This window comes from Melozone crissalis, unplaced genomic scaffold (assembly GCF_028551555.1).
Source record: "Melozone crissalis strain CALT ecotype California unplaced genomic scaffold, PUWL_Pcris_2 ptg000009l_1, whole genome shotgun sequence".
Taxonomy (NCBI): domain Eukaryota; kingdom Metazoa; phylum Chordata; class Aves; order Passeriformes; family Passerellidae; genus Melozone; species Melozone crissalis.
Window position 1 is genome coordinate 3,122,768 of NW_026535787.1, and position 16,789 is coordinate 3,139,556.

The 16,789-nt window shown below is 42.8% G+C and overlaps 2 protein-coding genes across 3 annotated transcripts; one reads left to right on the plus strand and one right to left on the minus strand.

Annotated features, from left to right (window-relative positions):
* The first annotated feature begins 1,274 nt into the window (after positions 1 to 1,274).
* Positions 1,275 to 5,265, plus strand: N6AMT1 (N-6 adenine-specific DNA methyltransferase 1). The gene is made up of 7 exons (XM_054270196.1): positions 1,275 to 1,435; positions 2,080 to 2,169; positions 2,586 to 2,676; positions 3,220 to 3,303; positions 3,410 to 3,551; positions 4,206 to 4,333; positions 4,716 to 5,265. Exons 1-6 carry the CDS (start codon positions 1,290 to 1,292, stop codon positions 4,310 to 4,312), a joined length of 660 nt encoding a protein of 219 aa, XP_054126171.1. The 5' UTR covers positions 1,275 to 1,289; the 3' UTR covers positions 4,313 to 4,333; positions 4,716 to 5,265.
* CGGBP1 (CGG triplet repeat binding protein 1) lies at positions 4,709 to 16,451 on the minus strand. Of its 2 annotated transcripts, none has more exons than XR_008482773.1 (2): positions 13,150 to 14,134; positions 4,709 to 4,783 (listed from the first exon to the last, which is right to left on the minus strand). XR_008482773.1 is itself a non-coding variant. In XM_054270195.1 (2 exons), exon 2 carries the CDS (start codon positions 14,093 to 14,095, stop codon positions 13,592 to 13,594), a length of 504 nt encoding a protein of 167 aa, XP_054126170.1. In that variant the 5' UTR covers positions 14,096 to 14,102; positions 16,428 to 16,451; the 3' UTR covers positions 11,416 to 13,591. The 2 variants fall into 2 exon arrangements, 1 of the variants encoding a protein (XP_054126170.1); XM_054270195.1 differs by lacking the exon at positions 4,709 to 4,783 and adding an exon at positions 16,428 to 16,451 and having other exon boundaries at positions 11,416 to 14,102.
* Between the last annotated feature and the right edge of the window lie 338 nt (positions 16,452 to 16,789).

A 16,789-nucleotide genomic window follows, 5' to 3' on the forward strand; every position in this document is an offset into this window, starting at 1 on the left:
TTGGTGGTTTCATTTCCATGACAGGACAAAAACAAACCTTGAGTCAAAACTTGATCTTTGGATGTGCGAATATTAATCTCTGGATATCTGATTGCACTGACTTTGTTAACATCACTTTTTTCCTTCACTGACCTAGAGAGTCACCTCACTCAGGATTTAAGTGTTCAGGGCATTGATAATCCAACAGAGACATTTAATGGGAATTAGAATCTGTTCAGCTCTTTCTCCTGCTTTTGATCAGAATGAATTTGGTCTCATGGAGAAAAATCATTAATCTGATCTGGGGCCTGAAATTTTTCCTCAATCTTTAATTATTGCCTCCAGCTCTGGGGTCTCAGCACGGGAAAGAGCTGGAGCTGTTTGAAAGAGTCCAGAGAAGGAATCAGGATGATCAGAGGGAAGGAGTAGCTCTGCTGGGAGGAAAGCCTGAAAGAACTGGAATTGTTCAGCCTGGAAAAGAAAAGGCTTCAGGATGATCTAATTGCAGCCTTCTAGTCACTTAAGGGAGCCTGCAAGGAAGATGGAGAGAGAATATTAACAAGGAGCTGCAGTGACAGCGCAGTGAGGAACGTCTTCAGATGGATAGAGAGTAGCTTTAGAGTGAATATTAGGAAGGAATTATTTTTCTGGGTGAGGATGCTGAGGCTGTGGCACAGGGTGCCCAGAGGAGCTGTGGCTGCCTCTGGATCCCTGGCAGTGTCCAAGACCAGGCTGGATGGGGCTTGGAGCCACCTGGGACAGTGGAAGGTGTCTGACCATGGCACGGATGGAATGAGATGAGCTTAAGGGTCCCTCCCAACCCAAATCAATCTGTGTTTCTGCGACTCTGAAGTTCAGATGCTTGGTACACAAGGATGCTGTCTAGTGTTGCTGGCTAAGAATCACAGAAGTATTAGAAAACAGAGCTTTTATTATTAGAAAACAGAGGTATTTTGGATATCAATATCAGGGTTTCCCTAGTGCGTCTCAGAAACTTCCTCAGCAGCTCTTTCCTTCGGGTTTGTGCTGACTCCCTGTGGTCGTTCTGGTGATGGAAACACCACTTGTGAAGCGAACACCGAAATCAGGAGCAGGAGCAGCACCGCCCCTCCCTCTCCACCCGCAGGGGCACCGGCGGCGGGGATCGCACATAAAACACACCGAGGGTGTTCAGTGTTGGACAGACGCCATCAGATGCCACCGCACCGCTGCAACTTCGCGTCGAGCACATCCGAGCGTCACCCAGCGATGCTGCGGAGGTGCGGCCGCGTCCCGCCCCGTTCCTGCCCCCGTCCCGCCCCTTCCCCCGGATGCGGGCCGGGATGGCGCTGCCCACCCCGCGCTACGAGCACCTGGGCCCGCGAGGGCCCTTTCGGGACGTGTACGAGCCGGCCGAGGACACCTTCCTGCTGCTCGATGCGCTGGAGCGGGACGCGAACAGCCTGCGGGAGGCTCGGTGCGGCAGGGCGGGCACGGGAGCCGGGAGGGGAGAGCTGAGGGGGGATTGCTGGCACAGTGGCCATGAGAGAGCTCCAGAGGGGCTGCGGAGATGGGGAAGGGCCGGGAGGGATGATCTGGGGGGGATTGCTGGCACGGGGGTGTTAAAGCCATTGGAGAGCTCCAGAGGGGCTGCGGAGATGGAGAACAGGCTGAGGGTGCTTGGCTTCCTCAGCCCGGAGAAGAGGAAACCTCGTCGCTGTCTGCAGCTTTCTCATGAGAGGAGCCAGCGCTGGTCCTGCTCTGTGCGAGCTGAGGGAATGGCCTGAAGCTGTGTCGGGAAGGGTTAGGGTGGATATCAGGAAAAGGTTCTTCTCCCAGAGGCTGGTGGGGCACTGGACAAAGCTCCCCAGGGAATGGTGACAGCAGCATCCTGACAGAGCTCAGAGAGTCTTTGGACAGGGATGCACAGGGTGGGGTTGTTGGGGTGTCTGTGCAGGGCCAGGGGTTGAATTGGATGATCCTTGGGGGTCCCTTCCAGCTCAGGATATTCTGTGATTCTGTGCTTCAACATGTTTGGGAGGACACTGTGTTCTATAATGCTGTCTTGACCAATCTGGTATCTCTTACAAACTAAAGTCATCCAGAGTGTTCTCTCTTCAGAGTCGAGATCTGCCTTGAAATAGGATCCGGGTCTGGTGTGGTTTCAACATTTGTGGCTTCTTCTATCCTCGGACCCAGTGCACTGTACATGTAAGTATAACAGCACCTAAACTGTTGCATGCAATAATAAAGGATGCCTAGCCCAGAATGCTTAGCCCTCTCATGCATATTTATCATTTTTACATTTTAGAAACTATTCTTTTCTCAATTCTACAGATACATAAATCAAAGCAAAGAGAGCCTGTTGAGCATTTCTGAGCTTACAGTGCAGTGTGAATTATTTACTTCAGGTTCTGTAACAAATGAGTAGTGCTGTGACTAGAAATCCATTTTCCCATTTCTTAGACAAATTGTTAAGCCTACTCTTGTGTTTTCTGGGTTTAATCCTTGTGGGTCCCTTTTAACTTGGAATATTCTGTGATTCTACAAACTAGCTTGTGGTTCATAAGGTTAAACTTCCAGGTACAGTAGCCTATAACTTACGCTTTGTAATATTTCCCTTTTAGATGCACAGATATCAACCCCATGGCAGCTTACTGTACCCAGGAGACAGCTCTGCTGAACAATGTTCACCTGCAGCCTGTCGTCACTGACTTGGTAAGAGAGAGGTTTCAAGAGTTTCTTTCATGGTTTCTGTAATTTTTTTAATACTTATTGGAGATCATGGAGTCACACAATAGTTTGGGTTGGAAGGGACGTCTGGACATCACCCACTGCCAAAAAAACCCCAACCAACTACTCAAGCTATAAAATTCAAAATTAAGCTCTAAGAATTCATTGTATTAATTAAATAAATCTGTAGATTTAGTTTGGAAAGTGCTGCATGAGGAATTCTATAGTGGCCTGACATTATCATAGCCCTTTGTCTAAAGTTATGCAGTTCTTGGTTCTCAACCTTTTCTGATTTAATTAGAACTTGTGTCTGTTGTTACCTTTAGTTTCTTAAAAAATTGATATGGAGCAAAGCTAATTTTTCTCTTTAACCCTTTTATACGTTTATAAAAGAGGATGTCAGTAGGCCACAATAAATGGGATTTAAAATGGCTGAACAACTGAACTATGTAACCGTATTTTTACAAAATATTTGCACTCTTCATGTTCCCAAAAAAATCCACACACAATCATCAACTTCACCTACAGGTCAAAGGATTATCCCCAAGATTAAATGGGAAGGTTGATCTGCTGCTGTTTAACCCACCATATGTGGTAACACCTTCTGAAGAGGTAGGAGAATATTGAAATACACATTAAAAAGAGTATTGCTACAGTCTGTTGTTGTGACAGTTCTGATAATCTGTTTTATGACAATCTTTGCTTTCCTTCTTCCTAGGTGAAAAGCCAAGGAATAGAGGCATCCTGGGCTGGGGGCAAACAGGGCAGAGAAGTCATGGATAGAGTTTTCCCATTAGTACCAGACCTGCTTTCACCAGGAGGATTATTCTACTTGGTCACAATTAAAGAAAATAATCCAGGTGAGCACTGTCCTTGGACATTCTAATGGGCCTAACCGGGGTTAATATGGTATAAATCAAAATGTTGATCACAGCTAGACCAAAAATGCAAGCAAATGTATCAAAACTAAGAACTCCCCAAGCTAGTTTGGAAAGTGAAAGTGTGTGGGACCCCAGCAGCTCTGCAGGATTTCAGTTCCAAGTCTGAAAGGTGGATTAATTAAGTCTGAATTAATTAATGATGCCAGGCTTATTCTTTCTTATGGAAGAGAATAGTGGTGTTAACTGAGAAGGCTTAGTGGGAAATGTGATGTCTTTCATTTTACAGGTATAGAGAAAATATTTGGAATTGTTCCTTCTGATCTAATGCTTGATGGCCACAAGTTATCATGTAATGTCAAGATTATTCTTCACACCTGATTTATTAGGCAGCTTTTGTGAGAAGGCGTTACAAATTTCACTTTGTCCTGCAGTTCATACAGAATTCTAGCAAAACACTAAACTTCAGTTTGTAAGTTGTGAGTTTGGTTGGAGATTATTTTGCATAAAACTTTTTGCCTGAAAGAGTAGGAGGACAGAGTTTATAAACTTTGCTTTACAGCTTGGCAGATATTTTAGAATTATCTTCTATAACCAATTTCAACTCATTTGTAAACACTGCACTTTCCATTGCAGATGAAATTCTGGAAACAATGAAGAGAAGTGGCTTAAAAGGCACACGAGTGCTTTCCAGGCAAGCAGGACAAGAGATGCTGACAATCCTCAGATTTAGGAAATCTTGATGACTTCTCTTCACCTGCCAGGTAGTAGGCATGAAGAAAATTGAGCACAGAGTTGTCAGTTGGTAAACACTGAAGTGAATGCAATCTGCCCTTTGTTAATGGCAGGAACTTACTCATACAAGCAAAAGATCAAGAAAGAAACTAACCCAAAAACTGAGCTAGGGAACAAAATATCAATGGGTGATAATGATCTGATATCCTCTGACATAACCAATGCCACACACCAGAGAGTCTCACTTCTACAAGCCATGCACACATATCAATTTTAATTTGTAGTCTTCAGTTGCCATTGGTCAGAACCAGGATCATTTGACACCATCAGCATTCACCACAAACTGCAAGTTTACAAGCAGCAGTATTAAGGTATCCTTCTGTTGGCTTAAAAAGTTCTTTCCTCTCCCAGGATCAGCGTTCTCAGCACGGATCACTTTGGTCTTGACTAAGGACCAGAGGCCTCCACGTCCTTCTGACCTTCAGAGAAGAAGAAAGAGCCTGGTTAAAATACACAGATGCTCAGAGTTCAGCACAAAAGCATTTGGAGGAAGTTTGCATCAGTGCACAGATGGAAATATAGTGGCACTTTATACAATGCAAAATGTGAGGGCAGAGTTAGGAGTTGTTTCACTTGTTCTTTCATAGCTGTCAAATATTTTTACTACTCAGGGTACTGAACTTCTCATCTCTTCCAACACATGTTCCAGCAGCAGATAAGGAGGATTCTCCAATTCTTCAATCCCTTGTTATGAGCACAACAGTTCTGCAACTCATTAGACACCTTCCCTCAGCTTCAGAGGTGGCTTCTCAAGGAATGATGGAAAATTTTATTTTAGCAATTGTATGTATTTATATTGCCATTGGGAATTTTTTTGAGGAATACAATTTTGCAAATAGAAATTGAATTTTAGTCCTTTTCACTTTTTCCCTCCCATTTTAAAGAAACACTAATGCAGATTTTCTGGAGGATTTTCTGGGGCTCTCATTGTTTTGTCTGTGGATACAAGCTTAAATAAGTTGGCTTCAACTCCCAGCTTACTTTTGAGCAAAATAAAAACCAAACGAGTTTAGAAGGGGTAAGATGGAAGTGCATAAAAGAAAAAATCCCATCATGGTTCTGTAGAGACTGACTTGCAAGAGTTTTATGTAATGCTCCTATAAATATTATTTTGATATTTGTAGTGATCTGGGTCATTTTAGCAGTGCTTTATCACAGGAGGGTACTGGGCACAGTGTAGTCCTCACATCAGTCCAAATTAGCACAGCCTCTTACTCAAAAACTTTTAGAGTTGAAAGTGGGATGATAATGAAATGTGGTTAAGCAAAAGAATTGCAGATACACTGTCAAATTAAGGATAATTTGACTGCAGACTGGACCTAGAGCTTGTAGGATTTCCAGATTGCAAGCTCAGGGTTGAATGCTACCAAAACCTTTGGCCATGGTTCAAAAGTACTTTGTCCTCAGGTGCTGGAGTTGTTATCTGGCCAGTTACTGAATATTTCTCAGTTATTGTCATTATCATCCTCTTCAGTTAAATTAGGAGGCTCTGCTATGGTAGTAAAATAAGACTCATTATCTGCAGGGTGCACTGAGCACTGCTTTGGTTTCTGTTCTCCACCTGTACTGTTTAATAGCTACAGACAGGTTTAATTATGAGGCCACATCTTAGTGTAAATTTAATAATTGCTCTGAGCCAGCGTTACCTGAGGAATCTACAGGATTATCCTTTTTATCAACATGACTGGAGAAACCTTTATTGTCTGGGCATTGGAAAGAGAAGGTGATCCTGAGAGTCTATAAAACATCTCCCCTTCTCTGGCTCCTGTCTCCCCTCACAGAGTAATGAACAAAGCTGCAGGGGTTTTTTTTGTTTTTTGAAAGGTGTTCCTGCACATGAGGTTTTGTTTTTACAAGAAGCAAGATAGCAGAGAAGAAGGATACAAAGCTGGATTTTAAACTTCTTCAGTGCTTCTGCATGACTTAAATTCAATATCAATCCATTAAGAAGTTGAAAAAATTCACTCTTCACACAATAGTCTGCACTGTAAGGGATGATTGTTTCTGCTGTTTGTTCTCAGGATCTTCATAAGGACAAGTAATTTGGATTTTGTGTGTTCCTTTCTCAGCATGTCTTTAAGATTTTTTTTCCCTAAGTATTTTTAAGGCATTGAAGCACTTACCTGAACCTTCCCAAAAACTTTTGCCCATGCAGAGTTTCTTCATAAAGTTAGAACCAAATTGAAAGCAAACAGGAATTTTGTATATAGCAATTGTCACCTCTGCTTATGATGGAAATGCTTACCAAAGTCTAAATTATCAAGTTTTTTTTTCCAGAATAATATTTTGGAAAAAATAATGGAACAACTTTCTGAAATGTTATGTTTGGATTTCTTTTTTCTGTCGAAAATTTTGTGTTCGGATGGAGTGAGTGATCAGGAGAATCCTACTGGTGCAGGATGAGGAGCTGAAAAAGCCTGACAAAAGCTCCAATCCAGCCTAAATGGGAAATATTTATGGAAGGGAACACCTTGAGTGTAACTGCACACACAGCAGGGCTCCTCTTGAGGCAAACCACTTCTACCACAAATTGCATTTTTGTGCACTGAAGACACCTGGTGTCTGCATCCACAGCCAGCTCTGACAGAAAAATTGTTTATTCAGGGAAGTTTTTCTCTTGTGGAGACCTAATTACCCCCTTGAGCCATTCTATTTTTATGATATTATTAAGATACAAACGAGATATTTTCAATCTCCAAATGGTAATTTAGATTTTTAAATTTTGTTTTTTAACTCAGTCCATGGATTTGAGATACTGCAAGAGTATAGTTTTGCTTTAAAAGCATGTTTCAAGGTATAGTAAATGCTAAATAAATATAAAATAAGTATTTGCAAGGTAAGGAATGAGAGTCCTAATCCTAAACTATAATTAGGAAAGGGAAATGGTAGAAAAAGATGTCACCATATGAGCATTGTCTGTAATAACTCTGTAACTTCTTTGTTGAATCCTAAGAGACATCAGGTATTTAAAAACCCTCAGTGCAATTGAATTCAAAGAACCTCTTCCATTTAAACACAACTAGAACAGTTCTCTGTATTAGATATTATTTTGGAGGAAAAGGCTCCAAAAACATGGGGTGAATTTCAGACCTGAGGATTGCTATAAATAGAAACTGTACCTGATTCAGTCTCCTTTGTCAGGGCTGTTGCTACTTGGCTGAAGGCAAGTGAAAAGAACAACCCAACCATAATCTATGCAATGTTCTTTCTGTCCTACCTCAGTTTTTCTTCTGACAAGAAGAAAAAGACCAAAGTTCTATTTTGGGGCTGCATTTTTCCTGTTTGCAGGAAACCACAGAGTGAGACACAGCGTTCTGAAAGTGGGCTGCAGGAAGTCTGCTGAAAATTACCTTTTAAAACTGTGTGAAGGAGGTTTTAGTGCCTTAAAGGAGCAGCCATGTTCCAGTGTCCCATCAGCTCCTTGCCTGTCACTGGTGGTCTCAGAGCTCAGGATTTGCTGCTGCACCAGCCAAGGTAGCCCCTGCAGTTTTACTCCTGTAATTCCCTGTTAGAGCAGGGGTCAGCTCCTTCATTTTGATGCAAGTCCTCCACAACATGAGATTCTTTGCATCTCCCCACTTTTCCCTCAGCAGTTTCAGTTTCAGGAGGTGAGCTGAGCCTTGTTAAACCAAAGCACACATCTTGAGCCAGGTTCTGTATTGTAGGCCCAGCTTGGGTGCTCTCAGGACGGGGCTCCGTTAATTCTGTCCAGAGCTGGTTAAAGCTCCACTTGGGGGATTTTTGTCTGTAAAACAATTCCCTAAGTGCAGCCATGGGTATTGTAGCTGTTGGATTTGTCTTGGAGTAATGACAGGCTTCAGAAATAAGGGGAGGGAGGAAGCAATTTCAAGCTAATTATAGAAGAATTGAGGTGAGAAAATGTCAGTTACTGCAGTGAAATTCAATGCTGAATTGGAGCTATTTTGTACACTGGAGGACAGATTAAAAAAACACTTGAGGCAAACCAATACACAAACCCCTCCCAAAAACCTCTCAAGTCCCTAAATACTTTTCTGTCCACTCTGAACAGAAGTACTGAACAGTACTTTCACCTGAGCTGCAGTAGCTCTCTGTAGTCCAACTCTCATCCTGCACTTTGTGCTTCAACCTGAGATGTGCTTGTGGATATGAAAGAGGTGGCTGCACAAGGCACAAATTCCAAACCCCTTGTAAAAAAAGTGGTGGGATGAGGAAAAGAAAAAAAAAGCAGAACTGTCAGAGATTCTCCTCCAGCCTATGCAAATAACAAATGTCAGACCCAATTATCAATATCACTGTGGCCTGAAAGCTGTGTGCACTTGATCCTGCTGCATCCTGGATATGGATTGATCTGCCTTGATTCAGTTAAAAAGGTAAAATGTCACCATCAGAATTTAGCATGGCCTAATTACTGAACTTTAAATATTTGCTTCACCTGGTTCTGCATCAGCTTCTACAGAAACCCTGACTGATACATTGATTTTGCAAGTGTGCATGTGCTGTTTCATACACAAATTGTCCACACAAGAAAATTTTACAAAGGGTATGTTTATTTCTATTCTGCTTTTCCATTTCACAACAAAAAGCACTTGATCTTAATGTGCTGTGACCTGGAAATGACTGAAAATGAGAAAATTATGGTTCATAAATTCATCAGTCAAGAGGTTGCCTGAATTTATCGTTGATCCATCCTCAGATGTCAAAGACAGGTCAGAATTCAGAAAAAAGAAATGTGTAAACAACCAAACCCACACTTGATGATAATTTTTGATGGGTTGATGTTATTTGCTCAATTTTCATGAAGTCTCCAAGGGAGAGAAATCAAACTGTGACCTTTTTGGATTCTTCCACATTGCAGAAGCCCTTCCTGCAAACATCTGAGGCCTTGGGTAGCTGCAAGATCCTGTACTACAAATGGTTTACTGCAGTGTCAAAATGTACAAAAATCATTCCACCTGGTATTCACTTGGAGCAGAAGGCATCAGTAGGGAATTTCTGTCACCATGAAGAAAATCTGGAGTGACAGGAAGCAGAGGTTCTGTATAACCAGTCCTGAAACAGTGTCATTGCACAGGTAAATCAACCAAATCCTTCAATATCTGATGTTACCTTAGGCTACAGCAGCAGCTCCTTAAATTTTCCTGTCCCCATCCATTTTTGTGTCTTATATTACACCACTCTATGGGAACTACCACAAGTTCTTAATCCAGTTGATTGGTAAAATAAGAGATTATGCATAAATTCTATAAAAAAAGGAATACCTTTATTTTTTTCAAAGAGACTGTTTTTTCATTACCAAGTGAAAACTTTACAATGTAAAGTATTTCTCTTCAGTATTGTTTTAATATAAAAACTTAAATCACTTACTCTGGTCTTACTGTTCCTACAGGAAGTCTTGTGGCACTGCAGGACCCGGGTTTCTTCAGCCTCACTCTAGTATCTAATCATAAGTTCATGACTTATTTTTTTAAATAAAACCATTTCTGTGGCCACTCACCATCAACAAAACATCCCTACCACCAAAACAAAAATAAAGCATCTTCATCAGACCAAAAGAGACTAAACTCTAACAGCACTATTACAGTGAGAAACTTTGTTAAAATAAAAATATTTTGAAAGTTAGACACGACTTTAAAATTGTACAAAGACAACAAGCACTCAAATTACACAGAGTAAGTAGCAGTGAGTACAATGTGAACGCAACAACAGTAAGCCTTGCCTCTTTTTGTATGTAAATATAAATAGAGATTATCCTTGCCAAACTTCCAGCTTTTGTTTTTCTTTTTTCCTGAAAATCAGCTCATTATGCTGCAAAAGCTAAGAGGGAGCATCTCACTCTTCAGTTCAACAGAATTGCTAAAAGGGGCTCTGGCTAAAACCAGCCTGTCTATCATGAGAATATCCCATGCTGTGCAGTACAAGTTTCTCTCTCCACTGAAAAACGATTCCCTTTTATTATGCTGTATGCTTCACCTTCCCGTGGGACCAGCCAAATTACAGGCTTCAAAATGATTAAAACTTCTGAAGCTTGCTCCTGTTTTTTCAGGAACATACAAGCTGAAACTATCATGGTGTGTCCATGTAAGGAGTCACACAACAGAGAATGCTCCTGTTTGTATTTTACTCTTTGCAACTTTGGTTTCAAAAACAGCACTTGGGAGTAATTTCAGCTAACTTGGCTAAATTAGTTTTGAAGTATTGGTCAGAGAAGAAAATATTTATTGTAATTTTTTTTCGCTTACATTTAGAGTTCAAATATATTCCTAAAACCACATGGCAGAAAGTATCCCTTAGAGCTTGTCCCTACATTGGGATGTAAAGTGAAAAGCTGACACTGTTACCATCCTCCCTTTACTTCTGAAAGTTTTCTTTACAGGAAATACATTCTTGCACAAGAAATTAATCCCCCATGGAGACTGTTCAAACAACTCCATCACAGCCTCAAAACTAGGATTTCGTTATTCCTTAGGTTTAGATAGATGAGAAAACTTCTCCTGTAAATCTACCCTAAGATGAACAGCAGTTAAAATAAAGTTATGTTTTATCCATCTGCAGCCATACTGGCAAAATTATGTTCTGAATTAGAGTGTTTGCAGGACTCTGTTTCATGACAGAATGCAATCACCTACTCATATTTTTTCTAAAAATGCCTTGATTATGTGGGTTATGTTCATGATTTTAAACTTATTCATTCTTTCTAGATTACCTGGAAGTGCTTTATTTTTCATAGCTTTACTCTATTATTAATGTTTGTTGCAATGGATCAACATCGTGATTTTCAAAAAAGCTTGAAAGCTTATTGTGGCTTTATTTTTAAATGAAAATATCCTATTATTAGGACAGCAGTGTCCTTCAAATTGAGTCCATTACAATTGCCAATTGCTTCATTTTTATGTAAAACTGTAAATTTGAAAGCAACTTGATTTTTTTTCTTCTTTTTTTTCCAGTTATGCAGGAACCTATTTAATGTTCCCATGAAGCTTTCAAAATGTCTGTCAGTCTGTCAGTCAAGGGAAGAACACACAGCATCTAATCCTATATGAAATTGTTATGGGGTGTAGCCTGGAAAATCCCATGGTAGCAAAACTGAGTGAACTAGCTCAAATTCTTTTTGCCCATCCCAATTCTCTAGCTGCTTTTCTTTTCTCAATATCCCATTATTCTCCATTGGCTTCAATTCTAAGATAGCATTGCTGAGGTTTCAATAAACATTAAAAGTTAAAGCAAGGATGTTGTTTCACTGTAAGGAAACAGTGAGAAAATACTTTCAGTTCTTGTCAGGACAGAAAAGGCTATTGGCAGTTTACCTTTCACTTGGCTTCAGAAGATTTATTAAACAGTTCTAGCCCAAAGCAGTTAAGGATTTTAAGGTAAACCCAAGCTTGTGCAATAAAAAATGATATTTAGGAAGGCATATCCTGATCTCTAGGATTAGATTAAAAAGTTGATACTGTTATTTCTGCCTGAAGTCCTAGACCAGCAGCGGGTTGAGCACCCCTGGATTGATGCACATGGGTAGAAAACCTTCTGCTTTTTAGCTTTGTGCATCTATTCCAGCAGGTTTCATAGCAGGACATGAAACACAAGTGCATTTCTGCAGACTAATAGCACAAAAAAATAGTTGTTACTAAGTACCAAAGTCTCTCAGCCCAGCAAAGGAGACTGCTCTGGATACAGGTGGGAAATAGCTCTAAACCCAAAATAATCTGGTTATTTTGTCTCTTTTCAGCAATTCTTGGTATCACTGTAAATAAACTGCTGTGAAACTCTGCTGGGGAAGGAAGCTGGACAACTGGCTCCGCCCTCAGGAGTTAAAGCATCCTTATGCCATTGTACCCATGGAGAGGGAGGATTCCTGTGCCTCCAGGAGATGCAGGCACCTGTCTGAACCCAGAGCATCTCCAGGAGATCTAGAGCAGGCAGAGGTCAGTTGCATTCCAGCACTTTGCACAGTACTCCCTCATTTTATTCCAAACCTTTATGGAACATTTGTGTTAGTGAACTATTTGGCATCATCATTTGGAATAGCTTAGTAACTATTAACTAGATTTTGGAGAGAGTAACATGATTTAAATTCTTCAATTTCCCATTTTGCTTTCTGCCAGTGCAATAGATGTGGCTGTGGCACAGAGTAAGAAATACAAGTCTGAAATTCCCTTATGAGTTCAAAGTGTATCTGCCTTCCTACTTGTGTTTACAAGTACTGAAGAACCTTTGCAGTAACTGTTTTATTTTAATCACTTCACCTCCCTTGACTGAAAGGCTGATGATAAGGCCAGATGTGTAAAGGACCTTCAGGGAAAGATGGAGCAGCCTCTTCTGTGCACACTGAAAAAACTTCCCAACTCCTCAGTTTAGTGCCTCTGCCATCCCCAATTTAGATTTAGTTTAGTCCTGCTAGTAGGAAAAAGGCAGTAATCTCTGCTAAGAACTTGGTCCAGCATAAGTTTCACTTGACAGCAGCTGCACTGCAAACCACACTCAGTTACTGGTTTGTCTACTCAGCTTTCAAATATTGGCACTGAAGTGGAAGGGGGCATGTGAAACCAAGACAAAGGAACGGTGATGTTAGAAAAGCAGACATGGCAAACCTGCAGAACTCCCAGCCTTATGAGAATAGTGGAGTTCAGAGGTCAGTACAAGACACTGGCTGGTTAAGCTGGATAATGAATACATCCACAGTTGCACCAAACAGCATAAGAGAGAGTTCTAGAAGAAAAATGTTTCCTGTTTCAAAACATAAACCAAGCTTGAATAGAAAGTTGCAATAGTCCTCCCCCAACAGAGCAGTGATACTTTAACTAACCATCCTAGAGCTTCTTGCATTTCAAAGGTGCAGCCCCTCTTCTTGGTCACTCAGGGACAGGATACTGGACACAGCAATCCACTGCCACGAGCAGCAATCCCTACCACACCGTCTTCTTGGATGCGCTGTGAGCTGGGGTCCTCCATTCAAGTGCCTTTTTCTCAGCCTCAGTTACAGCTGGACTGAACAGAGATCAGGTGTATGCCAGGGATGCTCCCTACATTCCTCATGAGCTCTACATCGGCGTAGCTCCCAAGTCCACAGCAGGGTTAGCAACAATCTGTGGCACACCGCTAAGGTCAGGAGTAGATTGTCAATTTCTACAAGAATACAAAATAGCTTGTAAAATCAATATGTAACACTGTATATATGCATGAATATAAAAATAAACCACACCATCAATATGTAAAACTTCACAACAAGGATGAAAACTGTTCTCTTCTCAACGGTCTTCAGTGTTGATGAGCTGGTTCTCATTGTCATAGCCATCAGGCAGATAGGCTTTCCTTAGCTGCTCCGACTTGGGTATGGAGCTGCCGTTCTTAACGTAGCGGGACAGGAAGGCCCGCACGGAGGGGTGGTCGGCCTTCTCCAGGGGGATGTTGGCCTCCAGGCACATTTTCACAAAGTCCTGGATCACGCTGCTTTTCTCTGTCTGGGCAGCGCTGTTGCACTGCAGGGAGGCGGTCAGAGTCCTTTGCTTCTTCCTGACGTTCTGCTCCTCGAACTCCGCCTTCCTCTTGGTGTGCGTTTTGGACTTGAGGTGGTCGTTGATGGCGGACTTGCGGACGTGGTTGAGCACCACGTTGCAGGAGGTGCAGAAGAGCTTCCCCCCGTCCTCGTGCAGCTCGCTGCCGAACTCCGTCACGCGGTCCTGGGGCGTCACGTACAGCGCGGTCTTGGAGCGGTTCCGCGACGGCGCCGACTTCACCCCGAACCGCTCCATGGCAAAGCTGGGGAACAAACCAGAGTTCATTCAGTGTGCAGCCTGCTGACACCTGAAATGTCATTAGCTACCTGTCAGACATGTTTGTGACACTGCTAGTGAAAGGATTTTCATCTGCAAGTCCTGTTAAATGGGAGAATGAAGTTCCTTCACTTCCACTCTTTTTTGGTTTTGTTTTTAGATTTATGATGAGGAGTGGGTTTTGTTATTTGGGTTACTGTAGGGGGATAGAATATAAGAAAATAAAGATAGTGTAGAAAGTAATCTTACCCCTAAGGAGTTGCAGCTGGGCCAATTATCAGAGATTAGGACCAGGCCTGACTTCAGCAGGCCACAGCTGTAAGCAATGAGAAGAAGAGTGCTATAAAAGAATGGGGTGGGGCACTGTGAGGGGGGCTGGAGTGTGTTGGCTGCTGTGTGAAGAAGAGTCAGTGCTCTGAGAGCTGCCCAGGATGAAACACCAAGCAGGTATGATACTTTTGTGATAAGGAGACAACAGTATGGGACCCCTGCAATAAGATGACAACAGATTACTCTCAGAGACTATCTGTACTTTTGGTATAAGATTTTATTAATGTGGTGAGAACTTTTTTCTATTTGTTTTTTTTAATAGTATGTATTGTGAATCTGTTGAGATTGTGGTGGATATATAGATATGTAGTTATAGGGTATTAGAATGTAGTTATGGAAAGTAGTTTTAAATAACTGTTTGAAGTTATCCTTACACCACTAATATTGTGGTGATTCAACAGAACTCTCAAAATCCAATCTGGTATTCAGTTAAAATAAACACTTTTGGGGTTTCATGAAGACCCTTTTTTACCCTTTACACATTAGGACAAAGGGTACTTTCTTCTTAGCATTTTCAACATATTTGATAATCTCTTAATTATGCTGAGTTGATGCTTTCTGTGTATTTTTTCCATATCAAGCAAGAAAATTATTACTGTCGCTTGTAGAAGTAAGTAAACCTCAACAAAAAAATCCCAAACCAAAGCTTTGCCAGCACTTGTTTGGAAGCAGCCCAGGTTTTTAAACCACAGCTCTTAGATTAAACCTGGAGCTTAGAGCAAATAATTTTGTCACTGCTGGAACAGCCTGATGGGAACATAGGTTTGCATCTATTGCAATGCAAAATAAGAAATTGTATTTTCAAAGAGGTTTAGCATCACTCTAAACTAGACCATGTCACCAAAGCCGGCAATAACCCAGTAAAGTGCTTTGAAATTACAAGGACCTGTGTCCTTTTGTTGTTGAGGTATGGAGTTTTCAAAGTCAAGGTGAAGTCAAGTAACAGCTTTGTTCAGCTTTGAGGTTTTCTGAGAAAAATTAACGGTCACCGCATTAGCTACCCATTTCCTTAACATAACCCCTAAAAGGCAACAATGTTTCTTTCAACTCTCCTGGTACCTCCAAATGTACTTCTCTGTACTTGTTTTCTTTTGTTACCCAGTTTGTTGTAGCAATATTAAAAAAAAAGGTTGTATAGAGTTTCTGCTGTCCAGAATGGGTTTTGCCTGTCCTGGAACTAAAGGAATAGAGAATTCTGTCTGCAACACTGCCTTTTTTTCTTAAGCCATTGCTACAAGAAGAGATTACAAGCTTCTGCAAAAAAAGGGAACAAAGATCTTGGTATTAGCTGCTCTCCTCGTGAATTTTGTTTGCTCTCATTGTGGCTTTGCAGATCCGTAAATCTCAGACTGATACAATGGTAAACAATCTTTATCCAGCATCAATGTGATCTTCTTCTTTTTGTTGCTTTATATATGAGCTTCCTAAACCATTTGCTGAAATCAAGCAGAAAACAAATCCTAACCCAACACAAACTTGTTGCTTTGGCTTCTGAAAAGCCAAAAAAACTTCCCCCACCAAACCAGATATTTGTAGTCCCACTGCTGCAAAATCTCTGGGGATTCTGAGAGCAGCAGAACATAGGATTTTTGGTAGGCCTAGTTTGGGGGGGGATATCAAGTTTTGGCGTGTTTCCTTGCAGAGTGCTGCTGCCTCCGCCCTCGGGGTGCCCACGGATCCGCTCTCCGGGACGCTCCGGGGTCCGGGCTGTGGCCGCTGTCACCGCACCGGAGCCGCGGGGAGAGGAGCACAGCGAGCCTTGATCTCCAAGCGCGGGGCGGGTTCCGCCCGGGGACGGGGACCGTCACTCGGTGCGTTCGTCCCCCGGGCTGCCGGCGCCGTGTGAAACGCGCGGAGCCCGGCCCGGCACAGCCCAGGCCCCGCGGCTGCGGCCCTTCCCCGCAGCGCGGGTGTTTCCCGGGCGGCCCCGCAGCCTCCTCCCCACGCGCGGACCCACCGGCCCCGTGCCGGGCGCCATTACCCGCAGCGGCCGCGCCGCCCGCCCGGGGCCGCCCCGGGGCTGCTCCGCCGCCGCCGCTCCGCGCTGGGCCCCGCCGGGCCGGGCCGGACGCGCCGCTCCGCCGCAGCCGCACGGCCCCGCCCACCCCGCCGGAAGTCACTCGCTGATTGGCTCGCCGCGGAGATGGGCAAGGTTTGGGCCCAATTACGAATGGGAAACGGGCATGAGAGCGCTGATAGAGGCGTGCGCCGGCCAATCAGAGCGCGGGCGGCGAAGCTCAGCGGACGGGCATCGGGCGGGCGGCTGCGGAGGGGGGCGTAACAGGCGGGGGGAGCAGCCAGTGGAAAGGCGGCACTGGAGTAACGACGAGACTTTTCCACCAA

Excerpts from the sequence above, each read along its gene's own strand:
- N6AMT1 (XM_054270196.1), top strand. The coding sequence starts at position 1,290 with ATGCGGGCCGGGATGGCGCTGCCCACCCCGCGCTACGAGCACCTGGGC. Across the intron at positions 2,170-2,585 it reads GGACCCAGTGCACTGTACAT|ATGCACAGATATCAACCCCA; the intron begins GTAAGTATAACA and ends TTTCCCTTTTAG. Across the intron at positions 2,677-3,219 it reads AGCCTGTCGTCACTGACTTG|GTCAAAGGATTATCCCCAAG; the intron begins GTAAGAGAGAGG and ends CTTCACCTACAG.
- CGGBP1 (XM_054270195.1), bottom strand. The coding sequence starts at position 14,095 with ATGGAGCGGTTCGGGGTGAAGTCGGCGCCGTCGCGGAACCGCTCCAAG.